This window comes from Podarcis pityusensis (assembly GCF_964106645.2).
Source record: "Podarcis pityusensis genome assembly, chromosome: 7".
Classification (NCBI taxonomy): Eukaryota; Metazoa; Chordata; class Lepidosauria; order Squamata; family Lacertidae; genus Podarcis; species Podarcis pityusensis.
The window spans coordinates 89,286,714-89,307,037 of NC_138031.1; the positions used below are offsets into that span (position 1 = coordinate 89,286,714).

General features: G+C 48.2%; 2 protein-coding genes and 1 long non-coding RNA gene across 3 annotated transcripts in view; 1 reads left to right on the forward strand and 2 right to left on the reverse strand.

Moving 5' to 3' along the window:
* The window catches only part of LOC308481022, a 208,195-nt gene that overhangs the window by 180,336 nt on the left and 7,535 nt on the right, over positions 1–20,324 (reverse strand). The gene's annotated exons all lie outside the window — the stretch shown is intronic.
* KIZ (kizuna centrosomal protein) overlaps positions 1–20,324 on the forward strand; it is a 185,090-nt gene that overhangs the window by 160,715 nt on the left and 4,051 nt on the right. The window lies entirely within an intron of this gene.
* Positions 4,930–7,270, reverse strand: NKX2-4 (NK2 homeobox 4). The gene is made up of 2 exons (XM_081014360.1): positions 6,820–7,270; positions 4,930–6,459 (listed from the first exon to the last, which is right to left on the reverse strand). The coding sequence occupies exons 1-2, from the start codon at positions 7,202–7,204 to the stop codon at positions 5,738–5,740; spliced, it is 1,107 nt and encodes a 368-aa protein (XP_080870486.1). The 5' UTR covers positions 7,205–7,270; the 3' UTR covers positions 4,930–5,737.

Consider the following 20,324-nt stretch of genomic DNA (forward strand, 5'->3'; position numbering starts at 1 on the left):
ATGCCGCAGCTGAATGGAAAGGAAGGTTCCTCTGGGCCGAGGAAGACGAAGAAACCCTCGCTGCTCCCCAAAAATAACCAGTTTGGCTTTTCAATCATAAAGGGGTTTTAAGTTGGAGGGCAAATTAGCACCAGGAACCTTTTACAATATATTTATACAGGCACATGCAAAGACTGCTTTCAGTAGCTAGCATATATACTTTAGCTATGGATGGGCAGAGTAGTAAAGACTTGCAATGGTTATAATATTTGTTATTTAAAAAAATAGTTTTATTCTGCTGTTAGGAGCTGCACAGGGAACAAGTAGATATGTTCTGATGCATTATGGTGGAGAGTGCAACATGCCCTTTTCAGTTTAGTAGTGTTGCTTAGTCATCACAATTCCTGAGCAAATCTTGCCAAGCTAAACTTAGTATGCTTTAGACATGCAGTTAAATAGTGATGTTTCCTTGCTTGGTGCCTTCCTTGCCAAGGTGTCAGGCATTCAAAAGACATCTCTCAGGCTTCCCATTACAGCTTCAGAGAAGCCAAGAGCTCTCTTTGACTCACTGCGGGTGAGATAAACATTTTTAAATAATATATGTGTGCATTCACACACAGAATTTCTAGGTTTAAAATGAAACTTTCCCAGACTTGCACACACTGGAAAACTTGCACAGCCTTTGTGCAGGGACTAAGAAAACTGTTGCTGCCTTTGTGCAAGGACAAATTAAGAAACTCATTTATTTAGATTATTAAATTAAACATTTTTTTCTAGAGATAAAAGTTGAGAGCAAACACCCGATATTCAGGCCCCTTCCTTCCATTTATCTCTGGCTTTTTATTCACATTAAAAAGAAGTGCTAATGCCATCTCCTTTCCTCCACTTTATTATGGTGTGGAACAGGGCTTGCAAAAATGGTCTGATTGGATTTTAATCCCACACAAGAAATGAATAATAAACCTACGAATAATTTGGCACAAATCACCGGGCAGTTTTGCAGCGCCAGCTCCGCTGGAGTGACCAGGAGAGCCCTTGCCCAGCGCCTGTTCCTTTCAAGTCCGCAGAAGTCCCAGGGGAGTTGGAGCGCCTGTATCTGCGTCGTCACCCTCAAGTTTAGGCGAGCTGGGGGAGCTCCTGGGCGCACGGGAAAGGCCTTTGCAGTTTGGGGGATGCCCCTTCGTCTCTAAACTGAATTGCTGTAAATACCAAGAGAATCCTTTACCATTCCGAGGGGGCCCAAGCCAATGTCGCTTCTTCACTTGCTCGTCGCTCTTACTCTTTGGGCTCAGCCCCGCAAGTTCAGAGCCCAGAACAAGTTAGACCACCTGAGGCTCTCCACCTTGGTATACAGATATTTGCGCCTGGCGATGTCCCGGTCCACACGCGCTTTCCTCCCACAGGAATGGCCTGCCCAAGCAACAGCTTTTTCCTGATCACCGCGTGTGGTCCGGTTCAGAAGTGCACATTCCTACCTCGCGTGTCTAAATGAACTGTGCCAGATCAAACCACGGAAGACAAAATTCTCGCGTGGCCCCAAACACATCATTTCCCCGCGGTCTCGGTTTCTATATTCGCTTTAGTGTTTTGTGCAGTCCAATCCGACAGATGTTCACTTAGAATAAACTCCCATTGGCTTCAGCGGGAACGATTTCCAGGTAGTTTACAGCCCCAGTGCTGCTCATAAACTTATGACTTTACCCATTTCCGCTTCTATCCTAGGAACATTTCTGGTGGGTGGGAGAGTACGTACTAGTAATTTTAATCAGGTTTAGGCTGCGATCCTATATCCACTTGCTTGGAGTAAGCCGCACTAAACTCAATGGATGTTACCTTTAAGTAGACGTGCATATAGGATTGTCGGGTCACAGTACGCACATTTACTCGAGAGTATTGCCACGTCCAATGGACTTTCGAGGCAATGCATTTAGTTTTTCAGGTAAGTAAGCGTACATCTTAAAAACAGGCGAATAACTCACCAGTTCCCTAATAATTATGGAATTGTTTTTCTGTCTCCATCTCGCACGCTTTCCTTTTCCAAAAAGTTCTTTGTCGCTGATATTTCCCAGCCCCCGCCTTATCCTCTCTTACTTTAAGACAATTGGATGTCACTGTCTTTTAAGTCCCAAAGAACAGTAACTTAATAATGAATATTTATTGGTCTAAATAAAGTGATCCTAGTCAAGATAACAGGGAAAATAAAACTGGTGTCTGCAAATGGCTAAAGTATGTTTTGTCCAAACGTTTATTTAGGATAGTAAATACAATAAGAGGTGGGAGGAAAGTGAGGGTGCAGCAGGATTGTAACATTTCATGCAACCCGGTCCTTTTACTGTTAAGTCCAAATTCTTGGATTTAAGTACTTACAGTCCGATCCTGTGCATTTTTCCTGGGAAGCAAGTCCCAGTAAGTTCAGACTTACTCCCAGGTATTTGTGCCATCTCATAATTATTATAGTTGAATCGCAAACGGATTTAATCGGAAAGAGGTGTGCCATTTGTTACAGGTAGCATTCCGGGCCTCGGTCCGGAGCAGCGAAGAAGACGAAAATCCCGCATCAACCATACACCACAGAATATGCTAAGCCTATTTCGTCTCTCTGCAGTCTGAGCCTCTCTCTTTCTTCCCCATGCATTTTCTAACTGGCGTTCCCAAGCACGGTAAGACCCACTGAGTTCAATGGGACTGATTTCCTAGTATTTAGGATTGCAGCCTTAAGACGTTCGTTCACAACGTGGTTTTGCTTTGCTTTTCTTTTAACCCGACTTCTAAACACAACACGGTGTCTTAGTCCCTCTAAGACTAACCTGATACAGCTAAAGTAAATTCAGAGCCACTAACTTTTAAGTCCCATTGACTGCAATCACCTTAAATGCCACGTGCGGCAGAACATGCGCTTACATAAAAGAAAGTGCCATTGAACTAAATGTGGCTTAGGTAAGTGGCGAGTGCAGCCTAAATCCCTCTAAATTCATCGCAGTCTAACTTGCTCCGAATGGACAGGATCCAGCCCAAGTGTGGTACTTCAAAAACATACTGGTGTGAAACGAGAGACAGAGATTTAAACTTGAGCTTTCTCGTTTAAAAGACTTAAACAAGAGCCTAGCTTTGGTTAGATCACGTCCTCTTGGTTCCGAGTTTATTTTAAATGACACATACTGTATTTCCAAAGATCCAGTGTTAACTTCAAAAAGAACTATCCATTTGTTTTAATGGAACTGACTTCCCAACTAAACTTAGCAGTAAATGTCACTTTGAGGAATACGGAGAAAATAGAGCAATGGAAAATGCCCAAATTTATCTTAATTGTGGAGACACGGAAATCCATCATGCCCAATAACGTGTTTACAAAATAATTACCTAAAATGCACTGAAAGCGTAGTCTTTCGCGTGTCTACTGGGAAGTAAGTCCTACCGGACTTCCTCCCAAGGAAATGTCTTTCTTCTTTCTGAGTAGACGTGCATAGGATCGCGCCATTCCAGGGCGGGAGGGGAATTCTGTGCGCTGGGCAAGAGTACTTGGCTTGTGCTCTGAGATCCTAAACAGAACTCTTTACGCGGAAGAAACTTCAATTCAGCACCGGCCAGAAGCACTTAGAGCTGGGTGGTAGCAAAGCCCCATTCAGCTCGGTAAAGCGGGACCTTGAAGCTTCCTGGAAGTTCTCCTGCGCCATCTCCACGAATGTGAGCCGGGAACTCCCTGGTTTCCCGTGGCTCCTGGTCCTGCCAGTGGGGTTTTGGCAGGTGAGCTTGTGCCCGCTTTAAAGCTAATGGCATAAATTATATAAATTAACTCCTATGTTATCAATTTTTTAAAAAGCAGCAGCAAACCGGGAACTTCCCTCCAATAGGCCTATAACAACCGCGGCACCACAAGCGTCTCTCTTCTTGGGCATCCTGTTTTATGAATTTCTGATATCCCCTTGCTTTGCGTAACGTAGGCAGAATCGGCTCACTGACATGGTTGTGATCAGATTTCGATCCAGCCTTCACTTTGTTCGTGTTATTTTCAATCTGAGGTTTCAAACTGCACCCACTTATTTAAAAGTCACACACACACACACACACACACACACACACACACGGCTTCCGCCAAGCAGGACTTCGTGGGACATTATCTCTTTGCTTCTGATGACCATTTGAGGAAAAATGGTTACGAACAAACCTCGTGCTAGTTTTGAGAACGGCAGATCTATTTCAGACCCAGCGTGTTGGAAGGAATAATAATCCTATTCTTTAAGAACAGCAAACAACAGCAAACAGCAGCCAGCCAATTAAAACAACAGAATAACCCCCCCGCCGCCCAAAGAACAGACTTACAAAATTATGTAAAAACGATTTTCCTGCCCACGCCAGAGACTACAAATGACTTTGGACGCAATCCTACACTGGGTCAAGACTGTTTAAAGCCCACTGCAATTTAAACTTTTCTGAGGATTTCAGCCTTCAAAGGCAAACATAATTTGTTTCCAGTTTCCGGGCCACCTTCTCCTGCCTGTGGATTTTATTTCGATCCTTTGCTCCCAGTCTAATGGACAGAGGAATTCTGCCCTTTCTATCCGCCCCGTCCATGTTTACTGCTTCTTTCGGTCCTCTTAAGAGCTCAGCTCTTAATACAGTCCTAACCCTATTTTGCCAACGTGGAGATTCCAATTCAGTGAGGCGCACGTCGCTCCCCGAGGAAGTTTATTCGAGCTCCTCCTCAGCTCGCATTGATTTCAGTGGGGTTTGCGCAGGAGAACTTCTCACGGAATTGGACCTGTTATGGGAACTAGGCAGGGAGCGGTGCGCATCTCTCTCATCTGTTCATGTATCTTTCAGTGAAACGAGGCGGCCGTTTGTTTTGCCTGCTCTTTCTACAATGGCTGGGTTTGTATAAGGTTTTGCCAGTAATACATTCGAACACATCGTAAATAACAATAATTAAAAACTTTTCTTTCTGTTTAAACCTGCGCGTCCGCGTCCAAAAAGTTGTATTGGAAATTACCCCTATGACGGGGTATCCCGAATGTCAGGATTCCTCTCTCTCCCTCTCTCTCCCTTTCCCCGCCACCGTCCAGGCGACACTTGCGCCTTCCCTTTTGTAAAAATGGCGGATCATGCTGATAGTCGACCTCGAGTTCCAATTCAATCAGCTCTCAATCAATAATAACGAGATTGCACTTAAGGGACTCCCATATAAAATTATTATTAGTGTTAGTAACAGGATCTCTTCCCTTTTTTTCCAGAGATAAGCTGCACTTCATTGTTGATCTTGCTCGGTTGCCTTGATCGGATATGTACAAAACACCGATCCAGCCCAGTTCTGGAACCACCCAGGAACTGTCTTGCTGAACATTTTCAGATCAAGCTTTGCTGGGGTTGGGGGGCTTCTCTGCCCCGCTTTCCCGCCCACCACTGGAGCGGATGACAAAATTACGCCAGAGAACAACCTGCTCCCAGCGGATAATCCCCAACTCCGCGTTAACAAATCGTTCCTTAATCCCCCTGTAGTCTTCAGCAAGTAGGCAGATACCTGGGCTTGTGGCCTGAGGATGATCTGGAGCCGAGGAGGACTTAGACGGCAGAGGGAGCTTGACCCTGTCTCCCTAAGCCAACCGAGTCCAGTTGGTTGCCGTCGGAGCCCGCCAGCGCAGGAGAAGGTCGCTGCGTCCCGGGAGCGGGCATCTCTTGCGGGGGTCGGGGGAGGAAGAGCAACAGGGCGGTTCGGTTTATTTTGGGGTGTGTGTGCGGGGGTGGGTAGGTGTTTGTGGGGTTGTTACCATGTCCGGCCATAGAGCAAGCTGGCGTTGACCAGGCCGCCGTTATACTCGACGGCCGCCGCGTCCATCTGCGCCAGGGCGCCCACTTGGCTGTGCAGCGAAGGCGGGCTGGGGGACATCTCTTCTAGGTCCGGCGCCTGGCCCAGGGAGGTCACTTGCTGCTGCTGCTGGGGGTGCTGGGCAGCGCTGCCCCCGGCCCCGCTGGCGCTGGGAGCTTGTCCGGCAGACTGACCGGCGGCGGCAGCGGCGGCGGCGGCGCTGTGCGGGCAGGGCTTGCCGTCCTTGACCAGAACCGGCACGGCCACGCGCCTGGGAGACGCCGCTTGGGCTTGCTGCTGCTGCTGCTGCTGCTGCTGGCACAGGCCGGGCCCCTCGGGAGGCGTCTGCGTCTGCGGCTGGTGCTGGAGCTGCTGCGCGGCCTTGTCCTTGGCTTGCCTCTTCATCTTGTAGCGGTGGTTCTGGAACCAGATCTTGACCTGCGTGGGCGTGAGGTGGATCAGGCTGGCCAGGTGCTCCCTCTCGGGCGCCGACAGGTACTTCTGCTGCTTGAAGCGCCGCTCCAGCTCGTACACCTGCGCCTGCGAGAAGAGCACCCGGCGCTTCCTCCGCGGCGCAGCGTGCAGCCCGGGCGCCAGGGACTTGGCAGCCTCTGCGATGCCCGACAGAGCCCCCATGCCGGCCATGTTCATGCCCCCCGACGGGCCCATTAGCCTGGAAACTGAGCACACACACACGGGAGAGTTAGGAGGCGGTTAGAGTAGAGGGCAATCTCGGGGAAAGGGACCTGGGGCCGAAAGCGTCACCCTCACCAAGCATGGAGAGCTCAGCTTTATTAAGCGCTTAAGGCGACTGAGTCCCAAAGAGCTGGGACTCTTATGCGCCCTGAGATGTCAAGAGTGTCCCTGAGCACGTCCAAAGTATTTTCCCCCTCCCCACTGCGGAATTCCAATTAGCTCCCCAAATTTAGGGGTAAGGGCGTCCAGATTTGGGGTGCGGCGCTGGAAGAGAAAATGCAGTCTGAGTACCCAGCCCCACCAGCCCCACCAGCCCTATTCCCTTCTAGCCCCTCCCCGCTTACTCGTGGGGTAGCGGGGATCCGCGTTGGCTCCGTACCAGCCCGAGGCGGCTGCGCTTCCGCGCACGCTGTCTGGATAAGGTGCCAGGTCGCCCACGTTGCCCAGCCCGCCGTTGCAGTAGCCGGCCACGGGGCCGTGGGCGAACTGCGAGACGCCGGCGTGCGCCATGGAGTGGTAGGCGGCGGCGGCGTTGTGGGCGCCCATGGGGTGCTGCTGCGGTGGCGGAGGCAGGGCTGCGCTCTGGGGCTGCCGGTAGGCGGCGGCGCCCACGCCCAGGGGGGCGCCCAGGCTGCCGTCCATGGCGCCGAACTTCTTGTAGGTCTCGTCCATGGGGCTGAGGATGTCGGAGACGGAGAAGGGCGTCGTGTGCTTGGGGCTGAGCGACATGGCTCGCCGGGCGAATCTCCTGGGCTCCCTGCGCGCTCGCTCGCTCGCTCGCCCGGCCGACGCGGCTGCCCAGTCCGGACGACAAGGGGGCTGAGCGCCGCCGCCGCCGCCCGCCGCCGCGGGAGCCCGGCCAAGGAGAGGAGGGGGCGGCAGCAGGAGGAGGCGGCGGCGGCGCGCCAGCCCTCCCGCAGCTCTCGCCTCCTAGCTGGGGTTTCTTTTAGTCCGGCGGCACCCGCTTTACGACAGACACCGGCGGGGGCGGAGCCACAAGGAAGGCTGCCCCCCCCAGCAGCCACTCGCTGACTCTGCGGCTGGAGCCCCCTCCAGTGGAGAGGGGGGTCCCCCGCCAATTAGAGAGGCACCTCCCGCTGCTCCAAGGTAGGAAACCACTCCCCGCGTACAAGGAGCCCCCACCCCAAGCTCCTCAAAGGGAGCTAAGCACAGGGGACCCCGCCTCCCCGAGGCCCTCAGAGGGAGAGGGACCCCAACTCGGAGGGTTCCCTCAGCAACTATTCGGGACCCCGACCCCGCTCACTGGGAACCCCTGAGAGAGCCAGGCGGAGAACCCTCGACGCCGTCTCTACTTCTTGCTCCAAAAGCTGGGGGAGGCCGAGTCCTGCGAGGCCCGGGGCAAGCAAGGCCTGCCTTGGACACCATCCTAAAGGACATCCAAATGGATGGGTGGGTGGGCAGGCCTCTGCCCTGGACGCCTCTTCAGGCTGCTGTACCGACTGCTCCAGGGGTGCGCTCCAGGCCCGTTCGGCACGACCCTCGGAGTCAGCGCACACCCGCCTGGCGCCTGAGAGCGCCAGCCGCTCTTGGACTGGGTCCCTTTTGCGCCCTCCAGCAAAACTGTGGCAGCGAAGTTGGCGAAAGAGGAAATATCCCCCGCTTGAAAGCAACACCTTGAGCGTGCGCGCGTGGATGAGAACGTTTCTCCTGCCTTACAGGGTTGTTGTAAAGATGACTGAGATAATAGAAGAGGAGCGCTTTGAGCATGGAAAAAGCGCGTTATAATTGCTAAGTAGGATATGATTTGAATTGAGGGTTGTTTGAAACACCTAACTGGAAGCAAGCTTTGAAGTCCTCCAGTTCTCTTCCTTCAATATTGGGCAGTGGGAAAAGAAAGCGAGAAGTCGAAAGTCTTGTCCAAGGAAAAGGGATGTCCAAGTACTGTACAGGACAAATTGCGCCTACGAAATCTGCGGATACTGCAGTGTGGGGACTGCATGCCACATGCGCTTACTTCACTGGGCTAAAGAAAGAAAACAGCACTCCCCTCCCCCCCGGTACCCAGGAAAGGATAGATTTCGGCTCCCTGCTACAACATTGCTTGAATTTTCCGGTCCAACCTAAGATATCGAGTGAAAATGAGCGTGCCGTCGGAGCACGGACTACAGAGAGTGGCACCGTTTGGGAAGCGTGTCCCGTGGAAACGAAAGCGGATTTGCTTCGACCTTGTGCTTAAGGATGAGGATTGGAGCTTTCCCAGTTCTCTGTCCGTCCAAGAATCCGATTCTAAACGCATACCTCGGGAGAGAGTGCTTTTGTTCCAAGTCACGTCGGAGCCGGATGATGAAGAACAGCAGCTTTTCCTTAGCGTGACTTCTCGGGCAGAGACCACGTTCTCCTCTGGAAGCTAGAAGCGAGATCCGCCTGGCAGCTGGATTTACTAAAGCAGGTGTGGGTGGGTGGGTGTGGGTGGGTGGGTGTAACCACGGAGAGGAGAATCTGGGTTGACAGGATATTAAACGTGTGCCAGACCCGAACCCGTCGGGTCCCCTACCGTCGGATTCCTAACTAGGGCTGAGTCTGATTCTAGCGCTGGGTCTCCTTCAAGTGTTTTGGTGACGGCTCTTATCTTTAGAAGAAACGCAGAGGTAAAAAACAAGCGCCCTCCATTTACAACCCGCTAGAGACCGATCCCCTCCTCTCTCTCTGTGTGGCTTCACTCTTTTGCTTGAGAAGGACCGGCGCTCTACCGCTGTGGCCCTCGAAGAGTTCCACGTCCCGCGCCTTTCCTGTCCTCTCTGAGTAGGACTGAACGCTGGCTGGGGAGGTGAGACTAGACGGTGCCGACTTCTCGTTGATCCAGATGGAGCGACCCCTGTGAGGATGAAGAGCCGCCAGTGCTCCCGTTTTCTAGGAGCAGCCCTGAAAGCGATCGCCTTTGGCCTGGGAGAAAACGTGTGTGGAGACGAGGTCTAGCGGCAGTAAGAAAAAGTGAGCGACGGTCAGGTCTAGTCCTGGCTCTACTGCAGAAGCTCTACGAGCTACAAAGTTGCTCGCTGAAGAAGGAAAATGAAACGCCTACCGACTCTTGTCAGGGGCGATGCGGAGAGCGCTTCATTCGGGAAAGGAGAGGGGAAGGGGGAATTCTGCTCCCTGTGGACTGCCCGCTGGCAGTTGGAAGTCTATAAGGTTGTGGGCACTGTGGGCATCAGGGTGAAGAACTAACACTCTGCACGCGCCCAGAAGTACTTACCTGTGTAACACAATAGCTAACAATAGCATACGTTATTATGTGACTCTCCATACGTCTTGGCCCAATAACACCAAAGGGTGGTGCTGAGCGGGCATCCCCAAAGGAGTTGTGCCTGCCACAACGCTAACAATACCTGCGATATCGAGGTGCTTTGGACAAATGCTGGTGCAAAGTGGGCAGTGGCGAGTGGGCAGCAAACAGCAGCCGGACCAGGCAAGTAGGTCACTAGCCTATGGCTTTCTTGGCTCCGATGCCAAGTCTCCTCCTCTTCCAATTTTCTTTGCCCGCTCTTGGAAGAGGCTTGCTGTTGAGCTTACTTCGGAGAAGGGCACCAGGAGATGTCAACCTATGTCTGGCTGATGTCACTTCAGATGGCAGGCTCCACACCAATGGAAAACCATGCTCTCTTGACTGCCTTGATGACGCGCTTGTTTCCTGGGAGTAAGGATCCTGTTGGGGGAAGCATGCCATCACATGTGTCATCTTCTGCAGTCTGAAGTGGCACTGTCAGCTCAGGCAAGGGTCCCTGTCTGCTGCTTGAAAGCACGGGCATCTCTTTCAGAGACCCCTTTGGGACAAAGGGGCACAGGAATCTAGTCAAGGTTCAGCACTTTGGAGACCCATCGATTTCAGTGGGAGACTTCAGCTCTTGCTTAAACCTCTCCCACTGAAATCAATACTTAATTTAGGCTGCAAGTCCTAGACCTACGTACATGGGTGTAAGTCCCACGGAACTTCTGAGCAGGCGTGCGCAGGGCCGTGCTCTTAAAGTGCTGGGTGTTGACTGTATCGGACCTTTACAGGGTGAACTTATTTTATGTAAGGGTTGTGGTGGTGGTTTTGCTTTTTTTTTTTTTACTTGTGGTGCTTTTAACAAAACCTGTATTTCGGTCGAGAAGTTTAGGGGGGCTTATGTTTTATACATATGTGGGGCGGTGTATATGTGGTAATGAATGGAGGAAAAATGAATTACTTTCAGCAATGAAAATGAGATCCACCTTGGAAGCATTTTGAGTGCCTTAAACATCGGGGGAACCCCGCAAGGAAATCCCTACTCAGATTAAAGGTTTATACTCTACGTGATCTGCTGTTCAGGGGAGAAGCTTGTTCTGGGTGCCTTTATAAAGACATCGGCAACAAAGACGGGGATCTTTCACGACTTGCTCCTCGCAGGAGTTAGTCTCAGTCTTATATATGTGAAGACCTCAAAAGGTTCCATGGAAGTTCCGTCCCAGCAAGAGCGCACTATAGTTATAAAAATTATCAGTCGCGTTTCTAAAACTGTTCAGATCCACTTAGAGAAACAGTTTTAAACGCCATGGTTTAAAACCCTTTAAACAAGTTCGCGCTGCTTTGAGACGCTTATTGCAACCCACCAGAGAGTTATCCTGAGCAAACGCTCAATATAACTTTCTGATTAATCTTGCCAGTTTTCTATCCATTCTACTGCTACTTTATAGAGCTCAAAATTTGAAGATGATTTCAAGGCCTATAATATTTTCGGCTGTTGCAAACAGTCGCCTTTCCTAATCAAACCTGGCCAAACACCATAAACCCGACGTGAAGCGTTTTTCGCATGTAAACTAATGGATGTTAAAAGTGTTGACTTTTGGGGGTTTTTTTGCGATTCCGACCGAAGCAACGTAGCTGTCTTGCTGGTACATTTGGAACTGTTGGCTGGGAATGTTTAGGACTGGCTTTTTCGAATGGGACGCCGGTAAACCGCCTCTCTCTCAATAGGTTACTGGGTTTTAAGAAAATTGGGGTCACCTCTTTACACCTCGCTGCTGTAACTCTCAGCACAAGTAACCCAGAAAGGAGTTTGTAGATCGCTGGCCTTTCCACGTTACTGGAGTATGAGGGAAGGAGGAAACCTCGGTGAAACGTCGCCTCCTCGTTCGCCAGGGCACCGTTTGGAAGAGGCGCACGAAACTGCGACTGCCAAGTCCATTCCTACAAGGAGTGCGATACACACCTCGATATAAGAACTACCTCCACCCACCCGCAGGTTCAAGATCAAAAACTCCCCACGTCTAGGAGAATGTAAGAGCCTGAGAAGAAGAGTCCTGCAGGATCAGGCCACTTCTTTCCGAAGAGACCAAGCATTGCCTACGGGAAGCCCACAAGTGGGGACCTGAGTCGGGGATGGATGGGGCGCGAGGGCCCCTTATCCAGCCATTGATCTACGCCAGGGAATTGCCCTCTTGGCTCTGGGGAGCCCCGTCTGGTGTCCCTGAGTCACCATTCTTCCTGTTGCAAACGTTTCTGAAAGGGGAAAAGGCACCTACTATTAGCCTAGACGTGTTTGGGTTCCGAGGCTCCATCCTCCCAACCTGAAGCGGTTGCGGGCGGGCGGGCGGGCGGGCGCGGAGATGTGAAGGAAGCAGAAGAGATGAAGGTTCGGAGAGGTTTCCGATTTCGTGGCCCGTCGCGGCGGCGGCGGAAAATCCACAGAGAAATCAAGGGCGTCAGGCAGGGGGAGCTGCTGAGGTTGGGGGCAGGGGCGTGGGGTAGGACTCGCGGAGCGGCTCTGACCAGGGCTCTAAGCTCAGGGCTCCGGATGCATGAAATTCACATTTTTAGGCTCGTTTTTCTATTTTTCTTCTTTTATAGGCTGGCCTGCTGCTTCACTCAGAAATCTGTACAAGCCAGCGGGCAAAAGGTTGCATCCTGTTTGGGTGGCGATGCAAATGGGAAATCTGCACGAATAATCCTAACATAAATAGCCCATCGGGGACTCCAAGTGAAAATGATGACAGGAAACCCTACAGTCTCCTTCTCCTCCTCCTCCTCCATGGCCACATTCCTCCATCCTTTCAGCATTCAATTGCTTTCATAGGAAGGCAAGTTCCCCAGGGGGTTTCTTCCCCTCCTTACTGGAAAGTGTAGGTGAACTTTGTGGGAATGTTGTAGATACTAGGAGAGGATATATTGATTTAAGAGTATCCTTCCTAACTCACACTTGTGAGTCAGCAGCAGAGCGACATTTCACAGTATATAGCAGGAAGCTAGTTGGTAGATTCGTTTGAATATCTTTACTTAAGCAATCCAGTCTGGCTTTGTTCAGATTGGGTTCTGTTCCTGTTAAGTCCCTTTTTATCCCTCCCAATAATAATAAAGACACAAGAAGCTTCTTTTAAAAGTAATACGAAGTTTACTCACATTCAGTTCATAGTTGGATCCCTGAAGGCGGGTTTTAGCTTAGAGTTACAGAAGAGGGTTTGAGTTCATCCCATATGGGAATGAGCCCATGTCTTGGTGGCTGAGAGCAAAATATATCAGTATCAAGAGAGCATGGCATCAGGAGGAAGAAGACGGAGGTGGCTGTGTGACCAGCCCCTTTTATGGGGTCTCCCAGGGTCACACCCACCTACCTGGTCACACACAGGGGGAGGAAGCTCCAGACCAGGTGTGACAGGAAGTCGTCCTGGCTGGAGTAACACCCCCCTGCGTGTTCACTCTGGGCAAACAGGAAGCGTATTTGACTGCTTATGTTACATCTCACAAACTTTATCATACAAACAGAGAGTAACCGACTGCACCTTCCACTATGACACTGAAAGCCCCATTGCATAAAGAGCATGCAGATGCATGCAAAAATAGTGGCAGACACACCCACATGTAAAAATATTCAGGAGAGGGAGAATTTCACTAGTAGTCAAACCACTTTATGTCCTCTGGAACAAGAGTACCTTGTGAATACTGCTAATGCAGAAAGAAAAGTGTGTGTATAGGTTCTTCAAAGAAAAAGAAGACATATAGGGTAGCTAAATTAGAAGGAAGGAAGGAAGGAAAGAAAGAGAGAGAGAGAGAGAGAGAGAGAGAGAAGAAAGAAAGAAAGAAAGAAAGAAAGAAAGAAAGAAAGAAAGAAAGAAAGAATTCTTATAGCCTAGGAAGCCTTTCTCATCTCATTGAAGGGATACTCTGAAAAGGAGAAGGTATGGGGAAATCTGAATTGACAAAGGATAAAATATGGGAAGGCAATGATTTAGAGGAGAATGTCATATCGAAGTTGGAGAATCAATGGATGTACAAGAAATGTACTATCTACATTAAATAACAGGATGGATGAGCACATTATCATAGAACCATGGAATTGTAGAGTTGGAAGGGAACCTCGAGGGTCATCTAGTTGACATTTCAGCCCAGCAAAAGAAGAGGGAATGCAGAGCAGGGCTGGCGAGAGGGTACATGGCCTGGGGAGACCCCTGGGGGGATGCGATCTCGGGCCTTGTGTTCCCCACCTTGTCCTATTGGAAAAGAAAGGAAGCAGCCAATTGTTTATCCAATATATGCACAGCAAACTTTGAAGGTTCAAGATTTGCAGTGCATAAGCAAGATAAATAATTGGCTCTTGACTCTCAAAACAAGACAGGAATCAAAAGATGACCCAATTTATCAGCAGTTAAGGGTGGCTTGAGTTAAGGGTCATCTGGCCAGAGGCCGCCAGTAGCAGAAATCCATGTTCCAAATCATTCAGATCCCTCTTCTTAGTTGACATGCTTTAATCTTTCTTACTGTTATTTTATGTTTTAAATTGTTTTTAACCCTTTTTGTTGATAATTTTAATACTTCTTGTAAACCACTTAGCGGCTTTAGTACCATCGAGTGATATATAAATTTTGTTTTAAAAAAGGAAACAAAACAAAACATTCATTTTCTATGTTGCACTTTTGCAGAAAAGGTAAAAGACAGTTTGTGGATAATATCCCGCCCCGCCAGGTAAACAGAATAAGCTGGATGTTACAAGTCGAGGCAGTCAACATCATCCATTTTTGTCACAATGATATAAACAACACAGGAGTGCATAATTGCTAGTGTTGTAAAAGCATTTTTGTTTGTTTGTTTTTAGGAAACCTTTCCACAATTGTCCATGTATATTCAGAGCATGACAGCCATAGTCTTTTATTAACTTATATAATAAAGCAAAACCAGATAACATACAAATTATATTCTGCCATTTATCCTCTGTGCATCCACACTTGTTTAGTTAATTTCCCCACACTTGGTGGAATCAGTTCTCAAAAACAAATATTTTCCAGTTCTAGCAACTGGAGGTCTAGTGGCCACAAATAAAAATGTCAGTGATTCCTTATGCTTCAGATCTTTTGTATTCCCCATACAAAACGATAGTAAGAGAAACTAGGGTTTATACGGGATAATTTTGCCACAATTTCATCTTTACCAAATGTCACAGACACCTCATACAGCTGCCTGTCTCCTGGACTAATTGCAGCCAGCATGGATGGGGTAGTGGTTCAAATCCCCACTCAGGCATGAAGCTCCCTGGGTGACCTTGGGCCACTTGCCGTCCCTTAGCCTGACCGACCTCACAGGGTTGTTGTGAGGATAAAACGGGGAGGAGGAGAAGTATGCACACCACCTTGTGCTCTTTGGAAGAAAGGTGGGATCTAGAACCATAGAACTGTAGAGTTGGAAGGGACTATGAGGGTCATCTAGACCATCCTCCTGCAATGCAGGAATCTTTTGCCCAACACAAAATGACAACAATGTCTACTTAGAAGTAAGCCCTATTAAATTCAATTATGTTTACTCCCAGGTAAGTGCAGTTAGGACTGCAACCTTTGTTGTGAACTTTACATGGGATCTAAGGAGAACCTTTGTACAACTTTCAAGGCATTTCTTTCTACAGTGGCTTTGTCAGCCATTCTGCTCCATAGGTCATTTCTAGGTCATTTCCCCACACTATATTGTTGTAGGTTTTTGGGTACCAAAGTTTGTGCTTAGATTTAGTAAGTGCTAGAATTTAATCAATGCCTGGCTGAATTTAGCAGTGTCAAAATTGCCAAGCCAGTCTGAGAATGACAGAGATGTTAAGCAAACAAGGACAGGGTTATCAAGAAAGCAATCAGCAAGGCAAAGACTCGTGGGTAGTTAGCAAAATACAATGTCAGTGTTGGGAGGGGGGAGTTTCAGAATCACAGTGGGTAAGCAAGAGGAAAATTAGTTGTGTTCTGCAAGCAGTTTACAAGCTAGAGAAAAGGGGGGCAGAGCAGAATGGGGGCTGGAGTATAATCCTGGGAACCCCTCCATCCTAGGTTCAGGTCCTATATATGTAGAAACCATGACAAACCTAGACAGCATCTTAAAAAGCAGAGACATCACCTTGCCAACAAAGGTCCGTATAGTTAAAGCCATGGTGATGTATGGAAGTGAGAGCTGGACCATAAAGGCTGATCGCTGAAGAATTGATGCTTTTGAATCCTGGTGCTGGAGGAGACTCTTGAGAGTCCCATGGACTGCAAGGAGATCATACCTCTCCATTCTGAAGGAAATCAGCCCTGAGTGCTCACTGGAAGGGCAGATCCTGAAGCTGAGGCTCCAATACTTTGGCTGCCTCATGAGAAGAGAAGATTCCCTGGAAAAGACCCTGATGTTGGGAAAGATGGAGGGCCCAAGGAGAAGGGGACGACAGAGGACGAGATGGTTGGACAGTGTTGTCGAAGCTACCAGCATGAGTTTGACCCAACTGCGGGAGGCAGTGGAAGACAGGAGTGCCTGGTGTGCTCTGGTCCATGGGGTCACGAAGAGTCGGACACAACTAAATGACTAAACAACAACATTCACTGTTTGAAACATGGCAACCCCAACCACAGTCCCATTTCCAAAGGAAAAACAGAGCCTGCTAAGTGCCTCCACCCCTGGAATCTCACACTGCTGTGGAGATTGGGGTGGAGTGTAACAATATGATGTCCCTCTAAGACACCTGTCATCTCCTTTAACAAATGTAATACATTGTGCAGATACTTCATACGGGGAAATTTACAAAATCAAGTTTTCAAATGAGCTAAGCACTTGCATAGCCGTTCTATTGATTTTTGTTGTTATTAAAAAGTGAATGGTTTGGTGCAGCTGTAACCAATTATGCTGCAACCTCCTGGCCGTTCCCTAATTTGCTCACTTTTCAGAGGAACTTGAACAAATCCCCCTTCTTGTATGTTCCTGCTCCTTCACAATCCTTAAATTAAATGTAAAAGTACTGCTCCTGTCCACGCCTGTCTAAACAAGGAAGCATCATGGATGAAGGCCTCCAAGCTGAGGACACAGGTAAAGAGAGCTACCCCTCTCCACACTTTCCATCCCAGCTGCCTTCTAACCAATCAGAATATTGATCTATGTTACTCAGTGATGTCTACAATGACTGGTTGTGGCTCTCCAGGCTTTCAGAAAGAATCTCTCCCAACCATATGTAGATATTCCAGGAACTGAACCTTCAGTGCGGAAAGGAGATGCTTTGTCACTAAACTATAACCCTTCTCTTTGCTCCTGATTTTTATTTAGTTATTTACAGGATTTTGAGACTGCTTTTCACTAAAGACCCCAGAGTGGGTTTCCAAACAATAAAAATAATAGAGATTATGCAAACAAGTGAAATTTAAAATCAAAGCCAACTAATACAGACAATTCAGATAAGGGCATCTGGAACTCCAGGGCAGGGCCATGAGCCGAGCAGCACAGCATTATTGGGGTTGGATTGGCAGGCTCTGGAACAGGAGGAGGAGGAGGAGGAGGAAGAAGAAATGGGGGTGGTGGAGCTGATTGGGTTGGATTAGAGAGGATTGCTCCTTTCTGCCCTGACGCCAACCACTTTGGAAGACGTTCCTGAAGAGCTGTACTGCTTGCCAAATTGTGTTCTTGTGCTAATTCACAAAACCTTGAGGTCCACAATAGACAAAAGATTCCTGCATTGCAGGGGGTTGGACTAGATGACCCTCATGGTCCCTTCCAACTCTACCGTTCTATGATTCTATGACTGTCTGATCCCTTATGCTCTACCTTGATCACTGAGATAATCTGATGGCATACTTGTGGGAATGTTCAGGGTGGCAGGAGAGGATATACTGTTTATTAATATCCTTCCTAACTAACACTAGCAAGTTCCTTTACTTAGCAGAGTGCATTTACACAGCAGAAAACTAGTTGTAAACTCGTGTGAGTTTCTTAAGACAATACGCAATTCAATCTGGCTTGTCCAGATTTAGATGTGTTCTAATATTTTCCTGGTAAGACCCCTTGAATCCCTCCTAAAAGAATAAAGACACCACAGTCTTATTCATAAGCAATAAAAAGAAAGTTTACTCATGATCAGGCAGGGCACAGTGTTATCCCTGAAGGCAGGCTTAAGGCTTAAAGTTACAAACTTATATCAATAGGTTTATCCCATAAGGGAGATGACCTGGGGGACTGCTTCATTCCACGAAGTCCGCAGGACAATAAGAAGATGGAAAAGAGAGAGAGTGGCAGCATGCCTTGTCCTTTTACCAGGTCTGGAAAGGTCACACCCACCCACTAGTTAATGCAAGTAAGGATGCCCCAGGCCAGGAGGAACAGGAAGTTCTGACTGGCTGATCCAAACATCCCCTTGCATGTCCACTCTAGGAAAACAAGGAATATTGTATTTGACTGCTCTCAGTGGATTACATCCCACAATACCTCTGGTGGTTCCCCATGCCTCTGAGATTTAGGATATGAGACTTCAGTGTAGCAGGCCCTGCCTTGCGGAGTTTCCTGCCAGAAGAAGAAGAAGAAGAAGAAGGGGGAGGAGGAGGAGTTTGGACTTGATATCCCATGTTTCACTACCCTAAGGAGTCTCAAAGCGGCTAACAATCTCCTTTCTCTTCCTCCCCCACAACAAACACTCTGTGAGGTGAGTGGGGCTGAGAGACTTCCGAGAAGTGTGACTGGCCCAAGGTCACCCACAGCTGCATGTGGAGGAGCGGGGAAGCGAACCTGGTTCACCAGATTACGAGTCCACCGTTCTTAACCACTACACCACACTGGTTCCAGTAGAGGCTCTGTGGGAATTATCCTTGCCTACTTGTAGGTGTTTCCCGAAAACTGATTATTTAGACAGACCTTTGAATGATTAATTTCTTTTCCATAATCAGTTTTTAAATTATGCTTTTATTTATGTTACTGTAATTTTGTAATCACTGTAATTTTGTGAAAAGTGCTGCCTACAAATATTTAAATAAAATCTGGTCCTGTTGCATGGAATCAGTTGTCAGTTTCAGTTGCTGTTGAGCTGAGAATGTGCCCTGCCTGTCCTGGCTCTTGCCTAACCCAAGCAGACAAAGGCTCTTAACCAGGAAGTAAGAAAAAGATTGTTATTTAAGCACATAATGATACAGACTCAGCAGCAGATACAGGGCTGAGGAGTCACAGTTCAGGCACTGAGGAGCAGGGCAAGAAGGTCAGGACTGGGTGGAAGCAAAGAAGACGTGCCAATGGGTTTTCCTGCCTGCCAAGCTTTAAAGACAAGGTGTGGCATGTTCACTCACGAGACTCACTCAACTTGGCATGTCTGCTCACCAACCTCCCGCACTGCCAATGAAAACCAATACATGAATAGATTATGAACCTATTCACGTGATGCTGACACAAAACTCCACATGTACACAATGCAAAAGGAAAGGGCACTACCCCCTTCTCTCCCCTGCCTCTTTCTCTCCTCCCAAAATTCACAATGCCTATGGCAGCAATGTCTCACACCAGATGTAACTGATCTCTAAAAAAGACTCTATGAACTGAAAACAGAGACACTATATGTAGCTTTGTCATTCATGAAAATCTTTCAATAAAACCTTTGTGTTTTTTCCAAAAACTTGGATTTTCAGGACTGTGCTCCATTGAAGCTGATAGGTTCGCTCCCATCTGCAAAGCTGGGGCCAAAGGCAAGTCCTTCGCAGTGGCTGCTGCCAGACTTTGGCACTCTCTCCCTAGAGAAGTTAGACTGGCTCCATCCTTTTTGTCTTTCTCCTGGCAGGTGAAGACCATCTTGCTCCAACAGGCTTTTGGGAACAGACAGCTTTTAATAAAAGGGCTGTTGCTGCACAGTATTTATTATAATTATTGCTATGGTTTTAATAGATTTTACATATGCATATAATTTTACTTTTTAAAATATTTAATTGCTTTTTAATGATGCGCCTTTTCTATGTTTTTAGCAGTTCTCATTTTTATATATAAGCTGGCTTGAGTACCTTCAGGAAAAAAGGTGATTTTGAACATGTTAATAATAATAATAATAATAATAATAATAATAATAATAATAATATTATTCTGGGCAACAAGCCTACACCCTCCTGTTTGATCACTGCTGCCTCCTGTTCCACCACTTCCCTCGGCTGCATTGAGGAGTAGCAAGTTGCCATTAGCTTATTCCAGCTTCTGGGTCATATTCAAGGGGAGCCCCACACAAAGCGTATTACAGTAATCAAGTCTTGAGGTAGCTTCCCCTCCTGGGCTTGTCCCCTGCCTCCACTCATTCCACAAGTCTCTGTGGCTGAGAAGAATGACAATGGGACAATGTCAGAAGTCCTGCACAAATCCACTTGCACAGATTCCACTCATTTCAGTATGGCTTGCACCAGAGAACTTCACACTGGATCGTGCCCAAAGTCTTTGCCACGTTTAAGGCACCTGCTCTTCTTTGGCCTAACGCACAGAAAACTACCCTACCTAGAGTATGATAACAAGCTGAAAGAAAAATGCTACGCTCTTTGGGCAACGCTATTGAGTTTAACAAATATCGCTCTAACAAGCCCAAGGGAGCAGAATTATTGTTGTTGATGAATGGAGCAGCGTATAACTCAACACATACAACACAAAGCC